This window comes from Cyprinodon tularosa, unplaced genomic scaffold (assembly GCF_016077235.1).
Source record: "Cyprinodon tularosa strain WSP-4 unplaced genomic scaffold, ASM1607723v1 ctg377, whole genome shotgun sequence".
Taxonomy (NCBI): domain Eukaryota; kingdom Metazoa; phylum Chordata; class Actinopteri; order Cyprinodontiformes; family Cyprinodontidae; genus Cyprinodon; species Cyprinodon tularosa.
In genome coordinates, this window is record NW_024039093.1 from 1,194,123 (window position 1) to 1,212,639 (window position 18,517).

General features: G+C 41.6%; 1 protein-coding gene across 1 annotated transcript; it reads right to left on the reverse strand.

Moving 5' to 3' along the window:
* Window positions 1–605: 605 nt before the first annotated feature.
* LOC119790977 (abl interactor 2-like) lies at window positions 606–16,907 on the reverse strand. The gene is made up of 5 exons (XM_038296752.1): window positions 16,470–16,907; window positions 16,222–16,389; window positions 3,963–4,142; window positions 3,796–3,866; window positions 606–1,473 (listed from the first exon to the last, which is right to left on the reverse strand). The coding sequence occupies exons 1-5, from the start codon at window positions 16,611–16,613 to the stop codon at window positions 1,131–1,133; spliced, it is 906 nt and encodes a 301-aa protein (XP_038152680.1). The 5' UTR covers window positions 16,614–16,907; the 3' UTR covers window positions 606–1,130.
* Between the last annotated feature and the right edge of the window lie 1,610 nt (window positions 16,908–18,517).

An 18,517-nucleotide genomic window follows, 5' to 3' on the forward strand; every position in this document is an offset into this window, starting at 1 on the left:
CTCTTCAAGTTCGAGAATCAAATTTCCCACTGAGCCTGAACTAACCGCAGTGTCTTCCCCTCACTTTCCACTTCCGGTTGAGCCGTGTTCAGAACAACACTAGATTCTGCATTATGTCCTCAATAAACCTGTTAAACTTTTCCCCTGGTCTCTCTGAATTGGTTTCTCTGCATGTGGGTCCGAGCTCTTGATAAAATCATGACACTCTGGACAGATGAGACAAACATGGAACATTTTGCTAAGGAACATCCACTCTATGATGGTAAAATAAAGCATATCAAGAAAAGCCAACTGTGACTACTGTGAAACATGGAGGAGGCTCTGTTATGCTGCGTTGCTTAGTCTGAACAGGGTTCTGAATCTCTGTAGGGTACAAATCTCAAGACTATTAAGATATTCTACAGAAAATGTTCCAAAAGCTAAATTGAATGTAATAAAATTTTATGTCTTTTGTTTTTATTATGGATCCATTTGCTGCTGATTTGATCATTTTACTCGAATTATTGTTTAATAGAGACACCCTCTGATGTTCTCTCAGAGGGTGTATTTGTTACAATGTTGTGCCAATCTAAAACAAGCCTTATTTAAAAAAAATCAGCTTCATATTTATTGACGCCAAAATCTTTATTTGTACAGTAGTGTAACAGATGCTGTCAGATACAGTAAATGCACTTAATTACAGAGATTTCAACCGCAACTTGCTTAAAGACACAGAGCACACTGTAAAGTGTTACACACTTATAATCACTTTCACCAAACAGAGAAGTGACCACTGCTGGGGTTCGGCCACAGACCTCAGCAGTTTAAGGTAATGGTCATTATGATGAGGTATGGATGTGATAGCAAAGGGAAAAAACATACAGCGTGATGAAAACGGTGATGACAGAAACACAGGAAGCCCTGTTTCAGCTTGTTTTTCAGGAATGTGGTGGAGTTGTTGTCTGGACTCGTCGGGAGAATCTCCGCGGCTGCTCTTCTGTTAAAGAGAGCTGAAAGCGGGATTTTCTACCCTAGAAAGATGTCATTTTAGGCTCATGATTTATCATTCATCACAGAGGAAATTTCCAGGGTTTAAACACTTTAGATCTTCTAATTACAAGTAGCTCCCATGACCGACCGCAATCTACCCTCTAGGGGAGAGGCGGTGGGGGAGGGGGAGGTGGTGGTGGCGCACCGCCGGCTGCTGGAGGAGGAGGAGGAGGAGGGGGAAGAGGTAGACTGGTATTGCTAGCAGCAGGAGGTGGAGGAGGTGGCAGGAAGCTGTTGTCCGACAGGGTGGCGGTTGGTGGAGGAGGAGGTGGGGGGAGATTTGTTGGGGAGGGAAAGGAGGATGGAGGAGGGAGGCCAGCGTCTGTAGAGGGAGGAGGGGGAGGCAGGTTGGTAGCAGAGGCAGGGGGAGGAGGGGGAGGCAGGCTGCTCTCGGTGGGCTTAGTGGGAACAGAGGGCAGAGGAACAGCGATGCCGTGGCTCGACCTGTTGATGCCAGACAAAAAGAGAGGAATCAGAAACTCTGAATAAAACAAACAAACAAACCTCAAACAGGCCTTAAAAAAACTATCCAACAGAATATATATGTAATCACTTCACTATATATCTAGTTATTATGTTTAATTTTGAATAAATACATTTTTAAATCACATTTTAAAAGAATTTTTGATTATTGATAGGACATTTAATCAGTACTTTATAATGTAAAGGTGTATTTTGAGCATGGCCTATTTTCCAGTGTAGACCTGTTTCTCTGACTGTGACTAACTGGATGTGCTCTCTTCATCCTCTGACATGGGAGCTGGCTCGGAGCTCGTCTGCTTGGCTGCAGAGCTGCTTTTTGTGTCTCTGCTTCTGTCTCCTTGAAGCCCAGTCGGCCTCAGCAGATGGCCGCTCACACTGAGCCTGGTTCTGCTGGAGGTTTCTCCCTGTTAAAAGGGAGTTTTTCCTCTCCACTGTCGCTACAAGCATGCTTGGTGTGAGGGATTGCCTTTGAGTAAATGAGTCAATGCAATAAACTGGTTTTCCTTAGATAGAGATGCCTTGAGATGACACGTGTTGTGAATTGGCGCGATATGAATAAACAGAATTTCATTGAATTCTTTTTATTTTTTCAAGGACACCTGCTATCAGGAACCTTTAATTGATTTAATAATTTTTTTTATCAAAATAAATTAAACTTGCTAATATAAAGTTTTTCATTTATATATATCTATACATAATATTTATAGGGGAGACACATGGCATCGGATGAAGGGGTCGTCAATTCAAGCCTCGGCTTCGCTTTCAGTGTCATTTTGGGTAAGGCACTTAACCTGCATTGTCTACTGATGGTGGTCAGAGGGCCCGGTGGCGCCAGTGCACAGAAGCCTTGCATCTGTCAGTGAGCCCCAGGGCAGCTGTGGCTACAATGGAGCTTGGCACCATCAGTGTGTGCTTGAATGACTGAATTTAGTGTAAAGCACTTTGATCAAGTCCTCTGACTTGAGAAGGTGCTATATAAGTACAGGCCACTAACCATTATTATCTTTATAAGCAGATAAAACAGCATTGCTCAATCAACACAGTATATTTAGATCAAACAGATGCAAGTTTGTGTCTCTAGAAAATAATGTCCTGTTCCCTTTAAGACAAAATGGTATTAATGACAGATTTCTTTTTCAGTCAGCTGAGAGAATGTGACTCCTTACTATGGACAGTGAAGCTTGTTAGAGTTAGGCCCCGTCCACACGAAGTCAAAACGAACACGAAACGCTAAAATTTTCCAGAACGTTTGTCTTAAAGACGGAGACGTAAAATAAATGTGATCGACCACACGAATGCATGAAAACGCTGCAAAATGTATGCCAGGCCAGTAAGTGGCGCTGTGGTGCCAAAGCAAAAATAGGCGAAAACAGGCAACGAAATGTTGGGCATGCGCAGTAATATTTATACAACAACCAAACCGGAAAACCGGAAAATGGCCCTGTGGGTCCATTTTCGTGGTTCAGTCAAATTGAGGTGCTGAACTATGTCGTCGATATTGCTCTGTTCTTCCTGGAGATATTCCAGAAGAAGAAGATTCAGTTGTAAGCCCGACAGCAGGGTGAGTAGCATGAGCAGCAACCATTCAACACAGTACGGCGCCATTGTTGTTGTGATACTGTGTCGCGTATGCGTGTTTAGAGGCGACGCTATGACATAGCACATGCGTGTAAAAAAAAAAAATGCGGTTAGAGCTTAAAGATGGAAACGCGAAAACGGCGTTTCAAAATCTTCCCACTCTGAAGGCTTAATAAAAAAAATATTGTTTACAGACCCCCGAAACGCCGGCTTCGTATGGATGAGAGGCTGGTTTGGTGAAAAATTTGTGCGTTTAGGCCAGGGTTTGACTTCGTGTGGACGGGGCCTTAATGAGGAGCAAACCCTTCATCCAGAGAAGATCAGGTAAAAAAACATTTTTAAAGGCTGCAAACCTAGGGGGGTGGTTTCCCTCCTGGCAGGACCTTAAAGATAAAACCTAAGCCACAGCGGAACGGTTTTAGATCAAAGCACGTTCAGTTAGTATGGCCTAGTCAAAGCCAGGACCTAGATCCAATTAAGAAGATTTTAAAACTGAGTATTCACACTGATTCACAATATTCAAACTTTTTGTTTTTCTATCATATGAAATCCAAATTAAACAATCAAAGTTTGTTTTCTCAAAGTCATAAACTAACAAAATTTAAGGATTATGAAGGCTCTAAGGAATCTTTGTACTCTGGAGGAATAAATTAGAGGAAACTTTAAAAACATAAATACAAATAAGACACATTTAGATCTACATACGCTGAGCGTTCTTCAGTTTTCTCTGTGTTCTCTGTGGTCTCTGGATTCTTGCTGGACGGCTGCCCTTTGACCTTTACAGTGGGGGGAGGCGGTGAGTTTATTAGATGACTAAAAGTAATAAAGCTAAGAAAGGGGGAATGCATACATTAAACATAAGCATACTTTACCTGGAAATAGTGGCCCACAGAGTCTAAGATGGTGTATGATATCGGAACTCTCATGTAACCGGCCTCCGGTTCCTTGCCTGAAGGGGGCGGGGCCAGGGGCTTTGATCGGGTCTTGTCTTTGGGCGTGGTGAAGGTGCCGATCTCCCGTCGGGCCACCTTCTCCAAGTGGATCGCTGCAGCCTGAATCAGAACACAGACAATAAAACGACCATCACCTGAAGCGCTTTTATTAGAGGAGGGGAGATGTCCTTCTGCTGCAACAAAATGAAGATTTAAAATGTATTTATTTATCAACTGGTAGTTTGGTTTCAATGCACAGATGTGATAAAGACATCTTATGCATGGCATGTTACTATTTATTCATTTATTGTTATTTATTGTTTTAAAATCAATTACAATAGTGATAAAGAATAAAAAAAGGTGAATTGTGAATTTTATTTCTAATATTTCTCCTCTTTCATTTTTTTCCCCATCGGGGCAGTGGCAAATTCAAAGAATATGATTGTATGCGGTTACTACGGGATGTTTACTGATTTAAATCATATTTTTTTTATCTAACTAGTGGAGTGAAGAAGACTATTATAAATCTGTGTATTTTTTCCAAAGGTAATGTTTGTGATTGTCCTGCTATGATTGCAGTGGCATATATTCACAGCTGTACAGTTACCTAAAGTTTTAAGAGTTAATGAAGAGTGTTTTTATTGTAAGTTTTATAGTTTTCATCATCGTACCAAAAATATGATAAGATTTAAGGGCATATTGTCCAGCTCTACTACCTAATAAACTGATTCAACTATTTTGTGTATGATGTCTCCATCTGGTAGTACTTGTCCAACGGATTCAAATAACCTCAGCCGGTTCATTTCTAACCTTCAAACCATTTTCTTGGCATTCTTCTTATGTTGCCTAGCAACACCGATACCAGCAAGTGTTGGTTCTTCTTCGTTGGTATAAGCATGTACTCTTCACTGAGCTATATTATTATTCATTTAGTCAAATACTGTTTATAAATGTGTGTAGTTAATTGTATTACTTAAATATAAAAAAATATGAGAAAGGTTAAAAAATATTCTAGGACAATTGAATTTCAAAGAATATATTTTCCTTCCAATAACTTTCAATCTAATCAATGAAAAAAACCCCAAAATAACCAAAACGGAACTACTAACAAAATTATTGTTTAAGTAACAGCTGAGCTATTTAAAAAAAAAATGCATTCTGTGTTCTGCTTTGGGTAATTTCGCCTCTGGCAGATGGAATTAGAATATTCCATATCAGCATGCCGGAACTATGACATCACAAAGACATTAAAGCTGATGACATCACAGATTTTAGAAGGGATCTTAGCTTATAAAAGGACATCAACCCACTGAGTGTTCTTATCTGCTCACGACCTTCATCGAGACAGATCACTTTTGACAAAGCACGTTCGAACCTTGGCGAAACCAGCCAGACATCGTTCTCAGATATCACACGGCTTTTAGGTCGATATTCTGATTGATAGAAAGTTAGACATGGAGCAAAAACAGATTGTTTTTGGAAATTAAACCTCTCCAGCTAAACATTCCTGGGAAGACATGGTGGACCTCCCCATCCAGGTCGACTATGACGCCATTATTTTCCCAGCTGAAGATGACAGCTCTGTCACCAGCGAGCTGCATCTCAGCCAAGCAGAAGATGGTCCAGAGATCCAAGGGGAAACCGTTTCTTCTGGTACGATTGAGTCTCCCCCCTTAATGGAGGTTCAGCAGGAATCTTCTCTCTCTGTGGACGCCATGTCTCTCAACTCAGACCAGGTCCAGCAAGCATGTCAGCCATCTCTGCTGTTAGAAGAACCAAAGACTCACCACAGTGCGGGTCTTTCTTCTAAAGCACCGTACTCATGCCATCATGGTAAGCGTTTTATGGGTCAATACAAACATGCAGATCGGCAACATTTTGATAACCCAGTTCATTATGTGTCTTCCAAACCAGATAAAAACAAGAGAAAGCCATGGCACACCGGGGCCAGCAGGAAAACTGATGCTGACTGCCCCAAGTTCTATCAAAGCAACAGGATGCCACGCCATGCATCAGCGGTTACGATGATCCCTTGCTCGATGTGCATCGAAGAGGCTCTCAAACACATCAACGACCTCACTCAGCAGGTTACTGCTCTAAAACAAGAGCTGCACGAGAGGACTTGTGATCTGCATGAGGAGAGAGAACAAAGAATCGAGTTTCAGGTTGACTGCAAAACTCAGATGAAACAAATCGCAGAACTGGAAAAAAGTTTAGAACGTGAATGTAGCATGAGACTCAAAAGTGAAGAGAAAGAGGAGAAGCAGGAAACATTGACTGTAACCCAGCCTACACGTGCGTCAAAGTTACCACGCATTCCCACAGTTACAGTGTGCGTCAGTGTCCTGCATGAGCTCGCCTTCCTGAAGAGGCAGGCTGAGAAAAACGCCAGTAGAGAAGGGAGGCTGGCAGAGGCTTTTGTAGAAGAACGAGAGCTGAGGCTCAAATATGAGGAACAGCTGAAGACTAAAACTGAAAATGACTCCAGACTCAAGGAACAGGAGGAATTGATCAAGTCTTTGAAGAATCAAGTCTCACAATTGACAGCAGAGTTGAAGCTTTCTTTGAAAAAAGAACATCATGAAGCTTCTTCCCAAACAGAGGAGTCCATGAAAACTGAAGCTTCCAGTCAAAAAGAGGCACCCATGCAAAACAGGCCCCAAAGAAACAGATGTGGTTCCACGGTTAGAGGCCCCCACCATGAAAACAGGAGACAGAATCCAAACGGAGGCTTCAACGCAAACCCAGGCGTCTACATAAATGCTGGCCATCATCTGCATACAAGCCACCTTCGAGACGCAGGGCTGTACATGAACCAAGGCCCCCCCACACATGGAAACCACCATCCGACCAGAGGCCTGCAGGCAAACAGAAGATTTCCTCCCTACAGAGGCTATTAGACAAACACAGGCCACCAGGTTGCCAGATAGACTTATGAAAAATCCAATTTCAAAGTGTTTTCTCATGTAAATAAAGGCAACAGCTTTTGATTTGCATATAAAAAAAACAATAAAAAAGTGTATATTTGTACATATGTTTAAACAAATTATATTTAGTGTTGGGAGCTGGAGAAATTCCACCTTTCTCCAGCAGAGTCCGCCGTGGATCCTCTGAGGGAGCCTCCTGCACAGCTGCAGCTCGTCAAGATCATCAGAGGATCCACTACTTAAGCTGTCTTCAGACCTTGCCTCAACGCCGCAGTGTTGTTCCAGTTGGTCAGCGCTTAAGCCTAGATCCTCAGAGTAATTCTATGACTCTTGAATCCAGCTTGGATTCTAACCCTTGTATCTGTTTTCCAGGAAACATGTGCCTCCTCTGTGAAAGCTCAGGAAGAGCTAACCTGCCGAGCCGACCCTCTGAGCCAAACCTGAAGAATCACAGAGAACCTCCAAGCAGCTCTGGACTAGAGCTGGGAAACCCAAAGCCAAGGTCTGTTCATAAGAGACGTGAGACGCTGAAGCAGCAAACGGACTCTGCTGATGAACTCTTCTCCAGAACCAACAGAGACTCTCCCAAAGCTAACCTCAAGAACCCTCAAGGTACACTCAGTGAACTTCAGGAAATCAAACCTCTGTTGGCAACGCTAACTGAACTGTCTCCCACGCAGACTCCGGTGAACCAGAACCCAGGCCCCGAACCAGAACCAGCATATTCTGTGTGCTTGTGCATAAATAAACTGTTATACTTTCATCCCTGTGTCCGTCAGTGGTGTTCTGCATTCTTGGGTCGCTTTTAGTGAACCCATCATGACAGAACACTGCGGCCAAACTCAAGGCCCAGCAGAACATCTCCGTCAACTATTGGAGGAGCGGGATGCCCAAATCCACAGACAAGTGCAAGCTCTGAGTGAGTTAAACTCCCGCATAGAATTCCAAGACCATGTAGTCCGAAACTTCACCAGTCGTTTAAACAATGCTAACGCTTCACCAGTTCCACAACCATTTCCGGGTCCAGATCCACCTCCGAGGTCACCGGCAGTGACGTCATCTGAGTTCCGCCCTAGTCTTCCAGAAAGATTTTCTGGTGACATGAAGGAATGCAAAGGATTTTTATTTCAGTGTCGTTTGATTTTTATGAACTCCCCTGGCAGCTTTCCCTCGGACTACAAGAAGATAACCTTTATTCTCTCTCAGCTAACAGGAAGAGCCTTGGAGTAGGCTCAGGCAAGATTTGCCACCGACGATAGCTTAAACTGCTATTACTCTGACTTCATTTCTGAATTTAACCAGGTATTCAATCAAGAGACTGACCAAACTATTGATTCCAGAGCTCTTTTCAACCTAAAACAGGGAAACTCTTCGGTGGCTGAATTTTCCATTAACTTCCGGGTTAAAGCGGCTGCTTCCGGATGGAACCAAAGCGCTTTAAAGGGAGCCTTTTTCATGGCATTAAAGGAGCACATTAAAGATGAGCTCGCAACTCTCGACGAACCTACTACCCTCGAAGATCTAATTCGCCTCTCCATTAGATTGGATAATAGAATTCGTGCCAGAAACAGTTCAAGGAAACAGGCTACACTTTCTTCTGCCTCACATAACGTGACTGTTTGTTCTTCCTCTACAGAGCAGCTGCCCATTCAGAGACCTAAGTCCCAGTCTCTATCGTCGCCTTCTCAGGCCTCTCTTTCGGGCAAAGGGGATGTCGAACCCATGCAGGTGGGACACACTAGGCTCACTCCAGAGGAGAGGCAAAGGCGACTTCTAAGTAAACTATGTATCTACTGTGGTGAGAGTGGACACTTCATCGCTTCCTGCCAGGCTAAATCAAAAGCCAGGGCCCGCCAGAGGATCTGAGGAGTCTGGCGGGCCAAACAAACACTAAGAAATCTCCTCGACTGTTACTTCCTGCCACGTTGTTCTGTGCTAATCAAAGCCTCTCTTTCTCTGCATTCATCGACTCAGGCTGTGAACGTAACCTAATCGATTCTAACTTTGTCCAGCAACTCCAAATCGAAACCATTCCTCTGACTCAGCCTCTCTGTGTCTCCGCTATTGACGGAAAAAGACTCCATCAAGTTACCCATCAAACTCAGCCCCTCGAGCTACTTCTGTCAGGTAACCACCGAGAGACTATAACATTTTTTGTTTTTCCCTCTGCATGTTCCCCGCTGGTGCTCGGTTTCGAATGGTTGGAGAAGCATAATCCTCACATTAACTGGACTGAACGTCACCTGGAATCATGGTCCATCTCATGCCATGAGACATGCCTTCGCTCTGCTGCCCCCTTGGTGGGGTCTCCTAGAGGTGGGGGGGAGATGGACTCTCCTGAACTTTCTTCAGTTCCTTCTGAGTACCATGACCTAGCCCCTGTCTTCAGTAAGGTCAGTGCGATTTCCCTACCTCCACACAGACCGTATGACTGCGCCATTGAACTTTTACCTGGTGCACCACTACCTAGCAGCAGGCTGTATAATATTTCCAAGCCCGAGAGAGAAACTATGGAGAAATACATCAACGATTCATTAGCTGCTGGAATAATTCGCCCATCATCCTCTCCATTGGGCGCCGGTTTCTTCTTCGTAGGGAAGAAGGATGGTTCCCTGAGACCCTGTATTGACTATCGAGGTTTGAACCAGATAACTATCAAAAACAAACACCCACTGCCTCTCCTTGCCTCTGCTTTTGAACCTGTACAAGGAGCTACTGTGTTTTCTAAACTGGATTTAAGAAACGCTTATCATCTCCTTAGGATCCGTGATGGCGACGAATGGAAAACTGCCTTCAAAACACCCTTGGGCCAATTCGAATATCTAGTGATGCCCTTTGGTCTAACAAACGCTCCAGCTTGCTTCCAGGCCCTTGTAAATGATGTTCTCAGAGACTTCCTGAACGTATTTGTTTTTGTGTATATTGACGACATACTCATTTACTCCAAGAACCTCAATGAACACAAGAAACATGTTCGCCTTGTTTTACAGAGACTGCTGGAGAACAAGCTGTTCGTGAAAGCCGAGAAGTGCGAATTTCACCAACCTTCAGTCACCTTTTTGGGGTTTGTGCTCGAGGGCGGCCAGGTAAAACCATCTGAGGACAAAATTAAGGCAGTTTTAGACTGGCCAGTTCCAGAGAACCGCAAACAGCTACAAAGGTTTTTGGGTTTTGCTAACTTCTATCGTCGGTTTATCAGAAACTACAGCCAGACCGCCCTTCCTTTAACTTCTCTGACATCTATCAAACGCAGCTTTCAGTGGACTCCCGAGGCTCAAGCAGCATTTGATAAATTAAAGTCATTGTTTTCCAGACCACCAGTCCTCATGCAACCTGATCCTGCTAAACAATTTATTCTAGAGGTGGATGCTTCAGATTCCGGTGTTGGGGCAGTCCTTTCGCAGAGACTAGACTCTGATCAGAAGATACACCCCTGTGCTTTCTTCTCCCGTAGGCTTTCCACCGCTGAGCAGAATTATGATGTGGGTGACCGAGAACTCCTGGCCATTAAACTGGCACTGGAGGAAAGGAGGCATTGGCTGGAGGGAGCTGAGCACCTGGTTCTTGTATGGACAGACCACAAGAACCTGGCTTACATCCAGTCAACAAAACAAGCTAATCCTCGCCAATCCAGGTGGTCAATCTTCTTTTCTCGGTTCAACTTAATCATCTCCTACAGACCCGGATCCAAGAACGTGAAGCCCGATTCTCTCTCTCGTCTCTACTCCGTCGATCATCCCGAGACACCTGAACCAATCCTTCCGGCTTCATGTACAGTTGGAGTGGTCAACTGGGAAATAACTGACCTCATCAACTCAGCCCTGGCCACTGAACCCGATCCAGGTAACGGTCCCCCTAACCGTACCTATGTTCCATCTTCCGTCAGGTCCCGTCTCATCCAGTGGATGCATGCCGCCAAATTCTCCGCTCATCCTGGAGTCAGCAGAACAGTAGCTCTCATCTCCAGACGCTTCTGGTGGCCCACTCTCCACAGGGACGTGAAGGAGTATGTGTTGGCTTGCCCCACATGTGCCCGTAACAAAGCCTCACACCAACCTCCTTCTGGCCTGCTTCAACCACTTCCTGTTCCCTCGCGTCCCTGGTCCCATATCGCCATCGATTTCGTCACCGGTCTCCCTGTCTCTCGAGGTATGTCCACCATATTCACTATTGTTGACCGCTTCTCGAAGTCCTGCCATCTTATTCCCCTCAGAAAACTTCCCACGGCCTTCCAGACTGCCCAGCTTCTCATTAAGCATGTTTTTCGGTTACACAGCTCTCCCCTAGATTCATCGGACCCTACAAGATCACTCGAGTCATCAACCCTTCAGCCGTCCGTCTTCAACTACCTCAGTCCCTCCGAATCCATCCTACCTTCCACGTGTCTCAGATCAAGCCTGTCTCCTAGAGCCCTCTGTGCCCACCGTCCGACTCCCCACCACCCGCTCTGGAGGTCGATGGTCATCCGGCCTTCACGGTTCGCCGCATCGTGGAATCCCGTGGACGAGGTCGCGGTTGGCAGTACCTCGTCGACTGGGAGGGCTACGGACCGGAGGATCGCCAGTGGGTTCCAGGCTCGTACATCCTCGATCCAGCCCTTATCGAGAGGTACGAGCGTTCCTGCCCATCAACCTCTTCCGGACCGCCAAGGGGCGGCCGTTGAGGGGGGGTACTGTTGGGAGCTGGAGAAATTCCACCTTTCTCCAGCAGAGTCCACTGGGATCCTCTGAGGGAGCCTCCTGCACAGCTGCAGCTCGTCAAGATCATCAGAGGATCCACTACTTAAGCTGTCTTCAGACCTTGCCTCAACGCCGCAGTGTTGTTCCAGTTGGTCAGCGCTTAAGCCTAGATCCTCAGAGTAATTCTATGACTCTTGAATCCAGCTTGGATTCTAAACCCTTGTATCTGTTTTCCAGGAAACCTGTGCCTCCTCTGTGAAAGCTCAGGAAGAGCTAACCTGCCGAGCCGACCCTCTGAGCCAAACCTGAAGAATCACAGAGAACCTCCAAGCAGCTCTGGACTAGAGCTGGGAAACCCAAAGCCAAGGTCTTTTCATAAGAGACGTGAGACGCTGAAGCAGCAAACGGACTCTGCTGATGAACTCTTCTCCAGAACCAACAGAGACTCTCCCAAAGCTAACCTTAAGAACCCTCAAGGTACACTCAGTGTACTTCAGGAAATCAAACCTCTGTTGGCAACGCTAACTGAACTGTCTCCCACGCAGACTCCGGTGAACCAGAATCCAGGCCCCGAACCAGAACCAGCATATTCTGTGTGCTTGTGCATAAATAAACTGTTATACTTTCATCCCTGTGTCCGTCAGTGGTGTTCTGCATTCTTGGGTCGCTTTTAGTGAACCCATCATGACATTTAGCCAGTATAAATGTTACAAAGTCCATGTTATATGTTCCTTATATGTATTGTTCATCTTGTATGACCAATATATAGACATATTTTCATCAAAATATGTTTAATAATTCATTTGAACACAGATGTTTGTTATGTTATTGCTTTTTTTTGGGACTGAAATTAGCTTTGCAAAGGTTATGCAGTTTTTTGGTTGGGTCAGACAAAACAAGATTTTATGTTCTTCCTGCTCCCCTTAGCTTATGGTAAATGTATGACAAAGTTCCTGTTTTTCTAGTGATTTTTACCATGGAGCAATAAATGAAGACATTGCACACCTGCACCTTCAGATAGGGTGGAGGTCTCTGACTGTTTTCAGAGGCAAAGAGGTGGGAAGAAGTGCCGCTCCGGCAAAATCGCTCCACACTCGCTCAAATTTTCAGGAGAAGACATTTTCTGACATTTTTCCTTCATGTAATTATGCCAGGGCGCTGAGACACTGCGTATGATTTAATGATGTGACCAATACATGAGTATTGTCTTATTTAACTTCATTCAACATTTCACCTTAGAGAATGGCAAACAATATGATTTCAGTATAGCAGTAACATTTATTTCACCCAAGGAAAAGCACTACATATGAAGCTACAATTGTCCCATTTAGCAGTTTTCACAAACCCAAGGTGAGTCCTTCCTGCATTTGTGACAGGAATACTTTGTGCCGTGCACACAACGCTCAGTGCTGTGGTTCCTGTTGCAGAGATTGCACACCTGGCCTGCTTATAATAACAATGAAGAAATCTAAAAAATAGAGTTAAGCACATATTCCCAAAGTAAGATTTGTAGTATGAACTAGATGAGGTTATCTATGTGTGCTACAGGTTTGGAGGCACTACAATGATCTATAGTGTAATTATTGGCTATTATATGCTTATAATAACAAATAAAAAATCTCCAAAAATACAGTTTGGCCTATCTTCCCAAAGTAAGAAAAAAAAGAATGTTAGAACTGCAAATATACAGTCATATGTTTATTTAACTATTTTTAATGTATTTATTACTGTTTTCAAGGCTGAACTTTAAAATATGAAATTGTCTAGAGCTGTTCTAAACAAAATTTCTTTTTGCTTACACTTGTGTGCACAACATGACAAAATAAATCTGTCTAAGTCATAAATAATTATTAGCTTTTATATGCTTATAATAATAATGAAAAATCTAAAATAAAAAAATAAAAGTTTACCACATTTTCCCAATGTAAGAGTTGTAGTGTGAACTAGATGAGGTTATCTATGTTTGGAGGCACTACAATGATGTATAATTATTGGCGATTATATGCTTATAATAAAAAAGGAAAAAATCTCCATAAATAGAGTTTGGCCTATCTTCCCAAAGTAAGAGTTGTAGTTTGATCCAGATGAGGTTATCTGTTTATCCTACATGTTTGGAGGCAGTACAGTGATCTATAGTGCAGTCATTGCTCATTTTATACTTATTCTAATAATAGAATAGAGGTGCCATTTGTCATTTAGGCTTTTGGAAATTCCTCAGTAAAGTATTATTTTTGAATCCAATACATGTGATAATAATCCACCTCTCCTTGGTGACGCTTCTGAATATTTCTTTCTGATTATTTTGCAACTTGCAGATGGTCCCTAAGTTTTGCGGCGCAGCAAGCTCTGCATAGGGTCCAATGTAATTCTCCCAGCGCGATAGGAGACTCGTTTTGAGGAAACTACGGTTGTAGCTCGCTGTCTGCCTTGCTCTGGTGTCTGTTTTGTAGAATAAATCATCCGCCGACGACTCATTAATCCGGAAAAGCCGAATCTGTGAATATATTACCAACTTCCCTGCAGTTTAACGATGCTGCCTGCATGTCTGCAGCGGAGGAGAGAGATGGCTTGAATTATATTTGCTCTGTAGTAAATAGGGCAGATCATGGTCATTATTCTATAGATGTTGTTGCTTTCTACAGCAGCTCATGCAGGTATTTTCATTGTACAGATCAGTTATCGTCTGATCGTTGCGCTGGTGGCTGCGCTGAAATCATTGTGCTGTTGGGATGGGAGGACTCCCATTGACTTCCATTGATTTTCAGTTATTTTCAATCCTTTCTACACATGATCCTCACTACGACAGCGGTCGAGTATGTGTGTGTGTGTGTGTGTGTGTGGTCTTGTTTTCCCTACAATGTGAGGGAAGTATTTTGTAAAATATCCTACATGCGAGGACTTACGGGGACAGTCAACTGGTCCCTATATGGTAAAGTTCTGTTCTTTGAATTGGGTTAGGTTTAGGACTAAGGTGTGAATTCAGTTTAGGTTAGCATTAGGTACATCTTGGTACCCTTACCCTTACCCTAAGGGTAAGGGTCTGGGTTTGGCCATACTAAATGAATGCAAGTCAATGAAATGTCCCCATATATCATGAAAACAAAGCTGTGTGTATGTGTGTGTGTAATGTGTTGCCATGTCTTTAATACCTGGTGGGGACAATTTTATAGGAATATGCTACATTTTGGGGACTCATAGGTACTTGTGGGGACCAACAACTGGTCCCCATAAGGAAAGTTTCTCTTCTTGGGGTGGGGGTTAGGTTTAGGACTAAGGTGTGAATTGAGTTTAGGTTAGGTTTAGGGATAGGTATGTGTCGGTAATGGTTAGGGTTAGGGCAAGGGTCATGGTTAGGCCATATAAATTAGTGGGAAATGAATGGAAGTCAACGGAAGGTCCCCACAAGGATATTGTGACACAACATGTGTGTGTCTGTGTGTGTCATTCTTTGAGTTCCACTGCCATGCGCATGTTTTGGGAGATACACACAGAAGAGGCAGAATAGAGGCTCACGCGGGAATGTCCAACAAATAACTCTCTTGTTTCAAAATAGAAAACCTGGTTTCATTTCTTAGTTATGCCCTGGATTTTGTAGCGTTTGTGGACGCTACGTCGCTACTTGATCAAAACAATAACGTCACTACAGGAAAGTTACTTGATAAATAAAGCAGCGACGCTACGGTCAAGCTACTGGAAGATGTAGTTAAACTAATCGCTTTGCTACATGTAGCGGCGCTACTGCCCATCACTGTTTGATGCGCTGCTTGAGCTGAAATTGAACCGTCCGCTCGCTTGCTGTTCCTCAAGGAGGCTCCACCAGCACAGGATGGATCATCAGAGTAGCAAAAATGATAGAGACAAGGAGCCGTAGCGGGAAACAGCGATACAGGGTGTGAAGCAATAAAAATATCATTACATATTTCGCAAGGGTTTTTCTTTATTTTTTTTTTTTAAATGTAACTAAATTTGTAATTCTTAATATTTTCAAAAGTAACTGTAACTGAATTCCATATTTTCTCATTGTAACTGTAACGAATTACAGTTACTTTTTTTTGTAATTAAATTACGTAACGTCGTTACATGTAATCCGTTACTCCCCAACACTGAGCATTAGGTACATCTTGGTAATAGTTAGTGTTGCACCGATACCGAGTACCAACAAATAGGGCACTGATACCATTTTGAGAGCCATAAGTTTATTCAACTATTGTCACCCACTCCTGGTAGGCAATAAAAACTTTTTATTTTTATTATCCAGTAGAACTTTTTATTAAAAAGTTCTACTGGATGCACTTTGTATGAGATTTTTTCCTGCTTCACAAAGGTAGGCAGCAGCTCGACAAAGCCATGATGGCAATTATTTTACATTATTATGGTATCGGTATTGGCCGATACTGCACAGCCAGGTATCGGGTATCGATATCGGGGCCAAAAAATGGCATCGGCGCAACACTAGTAATAGTTAGGGTTAGGGTAAGGGTCTGGGTTAGGCCATACTAAATGAATGCAAGTCAATGAAATGTCCCCATATATCATGAAAACAAAGCTGTGTGTGTGTGTGTGTGTGTGTGTGTGTGTGGAGGGCGCTCTGACCAGTGACAGCAGGTTGACAGATGACTCCATATCTTTGATCTGCATGGCCTGGGAGTCCAGCAGCCTGAGCAGGGTGCTGGCCACGCTGTTGATCTGGTAGCTGACGCTGGCCAAAGCCTGGGTGGTCAGAGCCTTGGTCTCCTCCACAGCTTTGGTTGGATCATCTGCCTTTAAAATTAACCCATCAATTTACAGAAAAAAAACTCTAATCATGGCTCCATAAATGATCATAATGGTGATCTACTCACCTGGAGATAGTTATTTTCGCAGTAATCTGCCACTTGGAGAAGGTTGCTGTGGTTATCAACCAGATCTTTCCTGGCAGCTGGCGCTTCCTGTAAGATCTGAGTTATAACTTGTGAGAAGTTCTTTGGAGCTGTGATTTCTCCCATGGCTGCCGCAGTTAATAATCTCTCCTGTAAAATAAACTAGCAGTGGCTGTTTGCTTGTGATGGAAAAGTTTTTTTTCTTCATATCACGAGCCGTCCACGCAGGGAGGTGTTTGTGTCGGTGGAGAAGGCGGAAAATCCCTCAGGGAAGAGATTTCTGAGCTGCTCTCTGGGCAGGGCTGCTCCAGGTGGATCACACCAAACCCCAAACACAGGAAACTTTTCCTACATTACACTATAAACTAATGTTTCACATTATTCGGTTTGCATATAGGTTATGATTAACACAAATAAAAGGTTGTTTATAACAGAATAGGTCTCCAAGCGGCATAAATCACCTGTAGCGATGTTTGTAAAATCCACTAGAGGTCACTATTGTCACTATTTAGAGCATATGTCTCAATCTTAAAAGTAATGAATGAATGAACTTTATCAATCTCACACCGGAGAAATCCACTGGTCACTCCAATTCTAATAATCTCACAAAGAAATGGAGAAAGCTGGGGGGAAAATGTACAAAGAAAAAAATAAACATGAATAAACTTAACCACACTTAAAAAGACAAACAAACGGTTTTTGTATGGGGAACCAAAGTTAACCGCAGCTGCGGTCCAAAGTTACGCAGTCAAAGCGTAACTTTGTTAGCGTGTTTTAAGAGAAAAATAAGAGGCTTATTTTTTTCAAGTCATTTTTTCACTGTGTCATTCATTAATTTATAAAAATCTGACCTTGTTAAATAAATATTTAGTTCGGAGCTGAATATTTTAAATATTGAGTTCGTTAAATAAATATTTAGGTTCTTAAATAAATATTTAGCTCCAAATTAAATATTTAGTTTGTTAAATAAATATTTAGCTCCAAACTAAATATTTAGTTTGTTAAATAAATATTTATCTCCAAATTAAATATTCAGTTTTTAAATAAATATTTATCTCCAAATTAAATATTTAGTTTTTAAATTAATATTTAGCTCTAAATAAATATTTAGGTTTTTAAATAAATATTTAGCTCCAAATTAAATATTTAGTTTTTAAATAAATATTTAGCTCCAAATTAAATATTTAGTTTTTAAATAAATATTTAGTTCCAAACTAAATATTTAGTTTTTAAATAAATATTTAGTTCCAAACTAAATATTTAGTTTGTTAAATAAATATTTAGCTCCAAATTAAATATTTAGTTTTTAAATAAATATTTATCTCCAAATTAAATATTTAGTTTTTAAATAAATATTTATCTCCAAATTAAATATTTACTTTTTTAATTAATATTTAGTTCCAAACTAAATATTTAGTTTGTTAAATAAATATTTAGCTCTAAATAAATATTTAGCTCCAAATTAAATATTTAGTTTTTTAAATTAATATTTAGCTCTAAATAAATATTTAGGTTTTTAAATAAATATTTAGCTCCAAATTAAATATTTAGTTTTTAAATAAATATTTAGCTCCAAATTAAATATTTAGTTTTTAAATAAATATTTAGTTCCAAACTAAATATTTAGTTTGTTAAATAAATATTTAGCTCTAAATAAATATTTAGCTCCAAATTAAATATTTAGTTTGTTAAATTAATATTTAGCTCTAAATAAATATTTAGGTTTTTAAATAAATATTTAGCTCCAAATAAAATATTTAGTTTGTTAAATAAATATTTAGCTCTAAATAAATATTTACGTTATAAAATAGGTATTTAGCTCCAAATTAAATGTTTAGTTTGTTAAATTAATATTTAGCTCTAAATAAATATTTAGGTTTTTAAATAAATATTTAGCTCCAAATAAAATATTTAGTTTGTTAAATAAATATTTAGCTCTAAATAAATATTTACGTTATAAAATAGGTATTTAGCTCCAAACTAAATATTTAGTTTGTTAAATAAATATTTATCTCCAAATTAAATATTTA

What these genes read in the sequence shown, in the direction of transcription:
- LOC119790977 (XM_038296752.1), bottom strand. Translation starts at nt 16,613, where the DNA reads ATGGGAGAAATCACAGCTCCAAAGAACTTCTCACAAGTTATAACTCAG. An exon ending in GCGAAAATAACTATCTCCAG is followed by an intron (nt 16,390 to 16,469) that starts GTGAGTAGATCA and finishes TTAATTTTAAAG; the next exon opens with GCAGATGATCCAACCAAAGC. An exon ending in AAAACTGAAGAACGCTCAGC is followed by an intron (nt 1,474 to 3,795) that starts GTATGTAGATCT and finishes TGGCATCAACAG; the next exon opens with GTCGAGCCACGGCATCGCTG.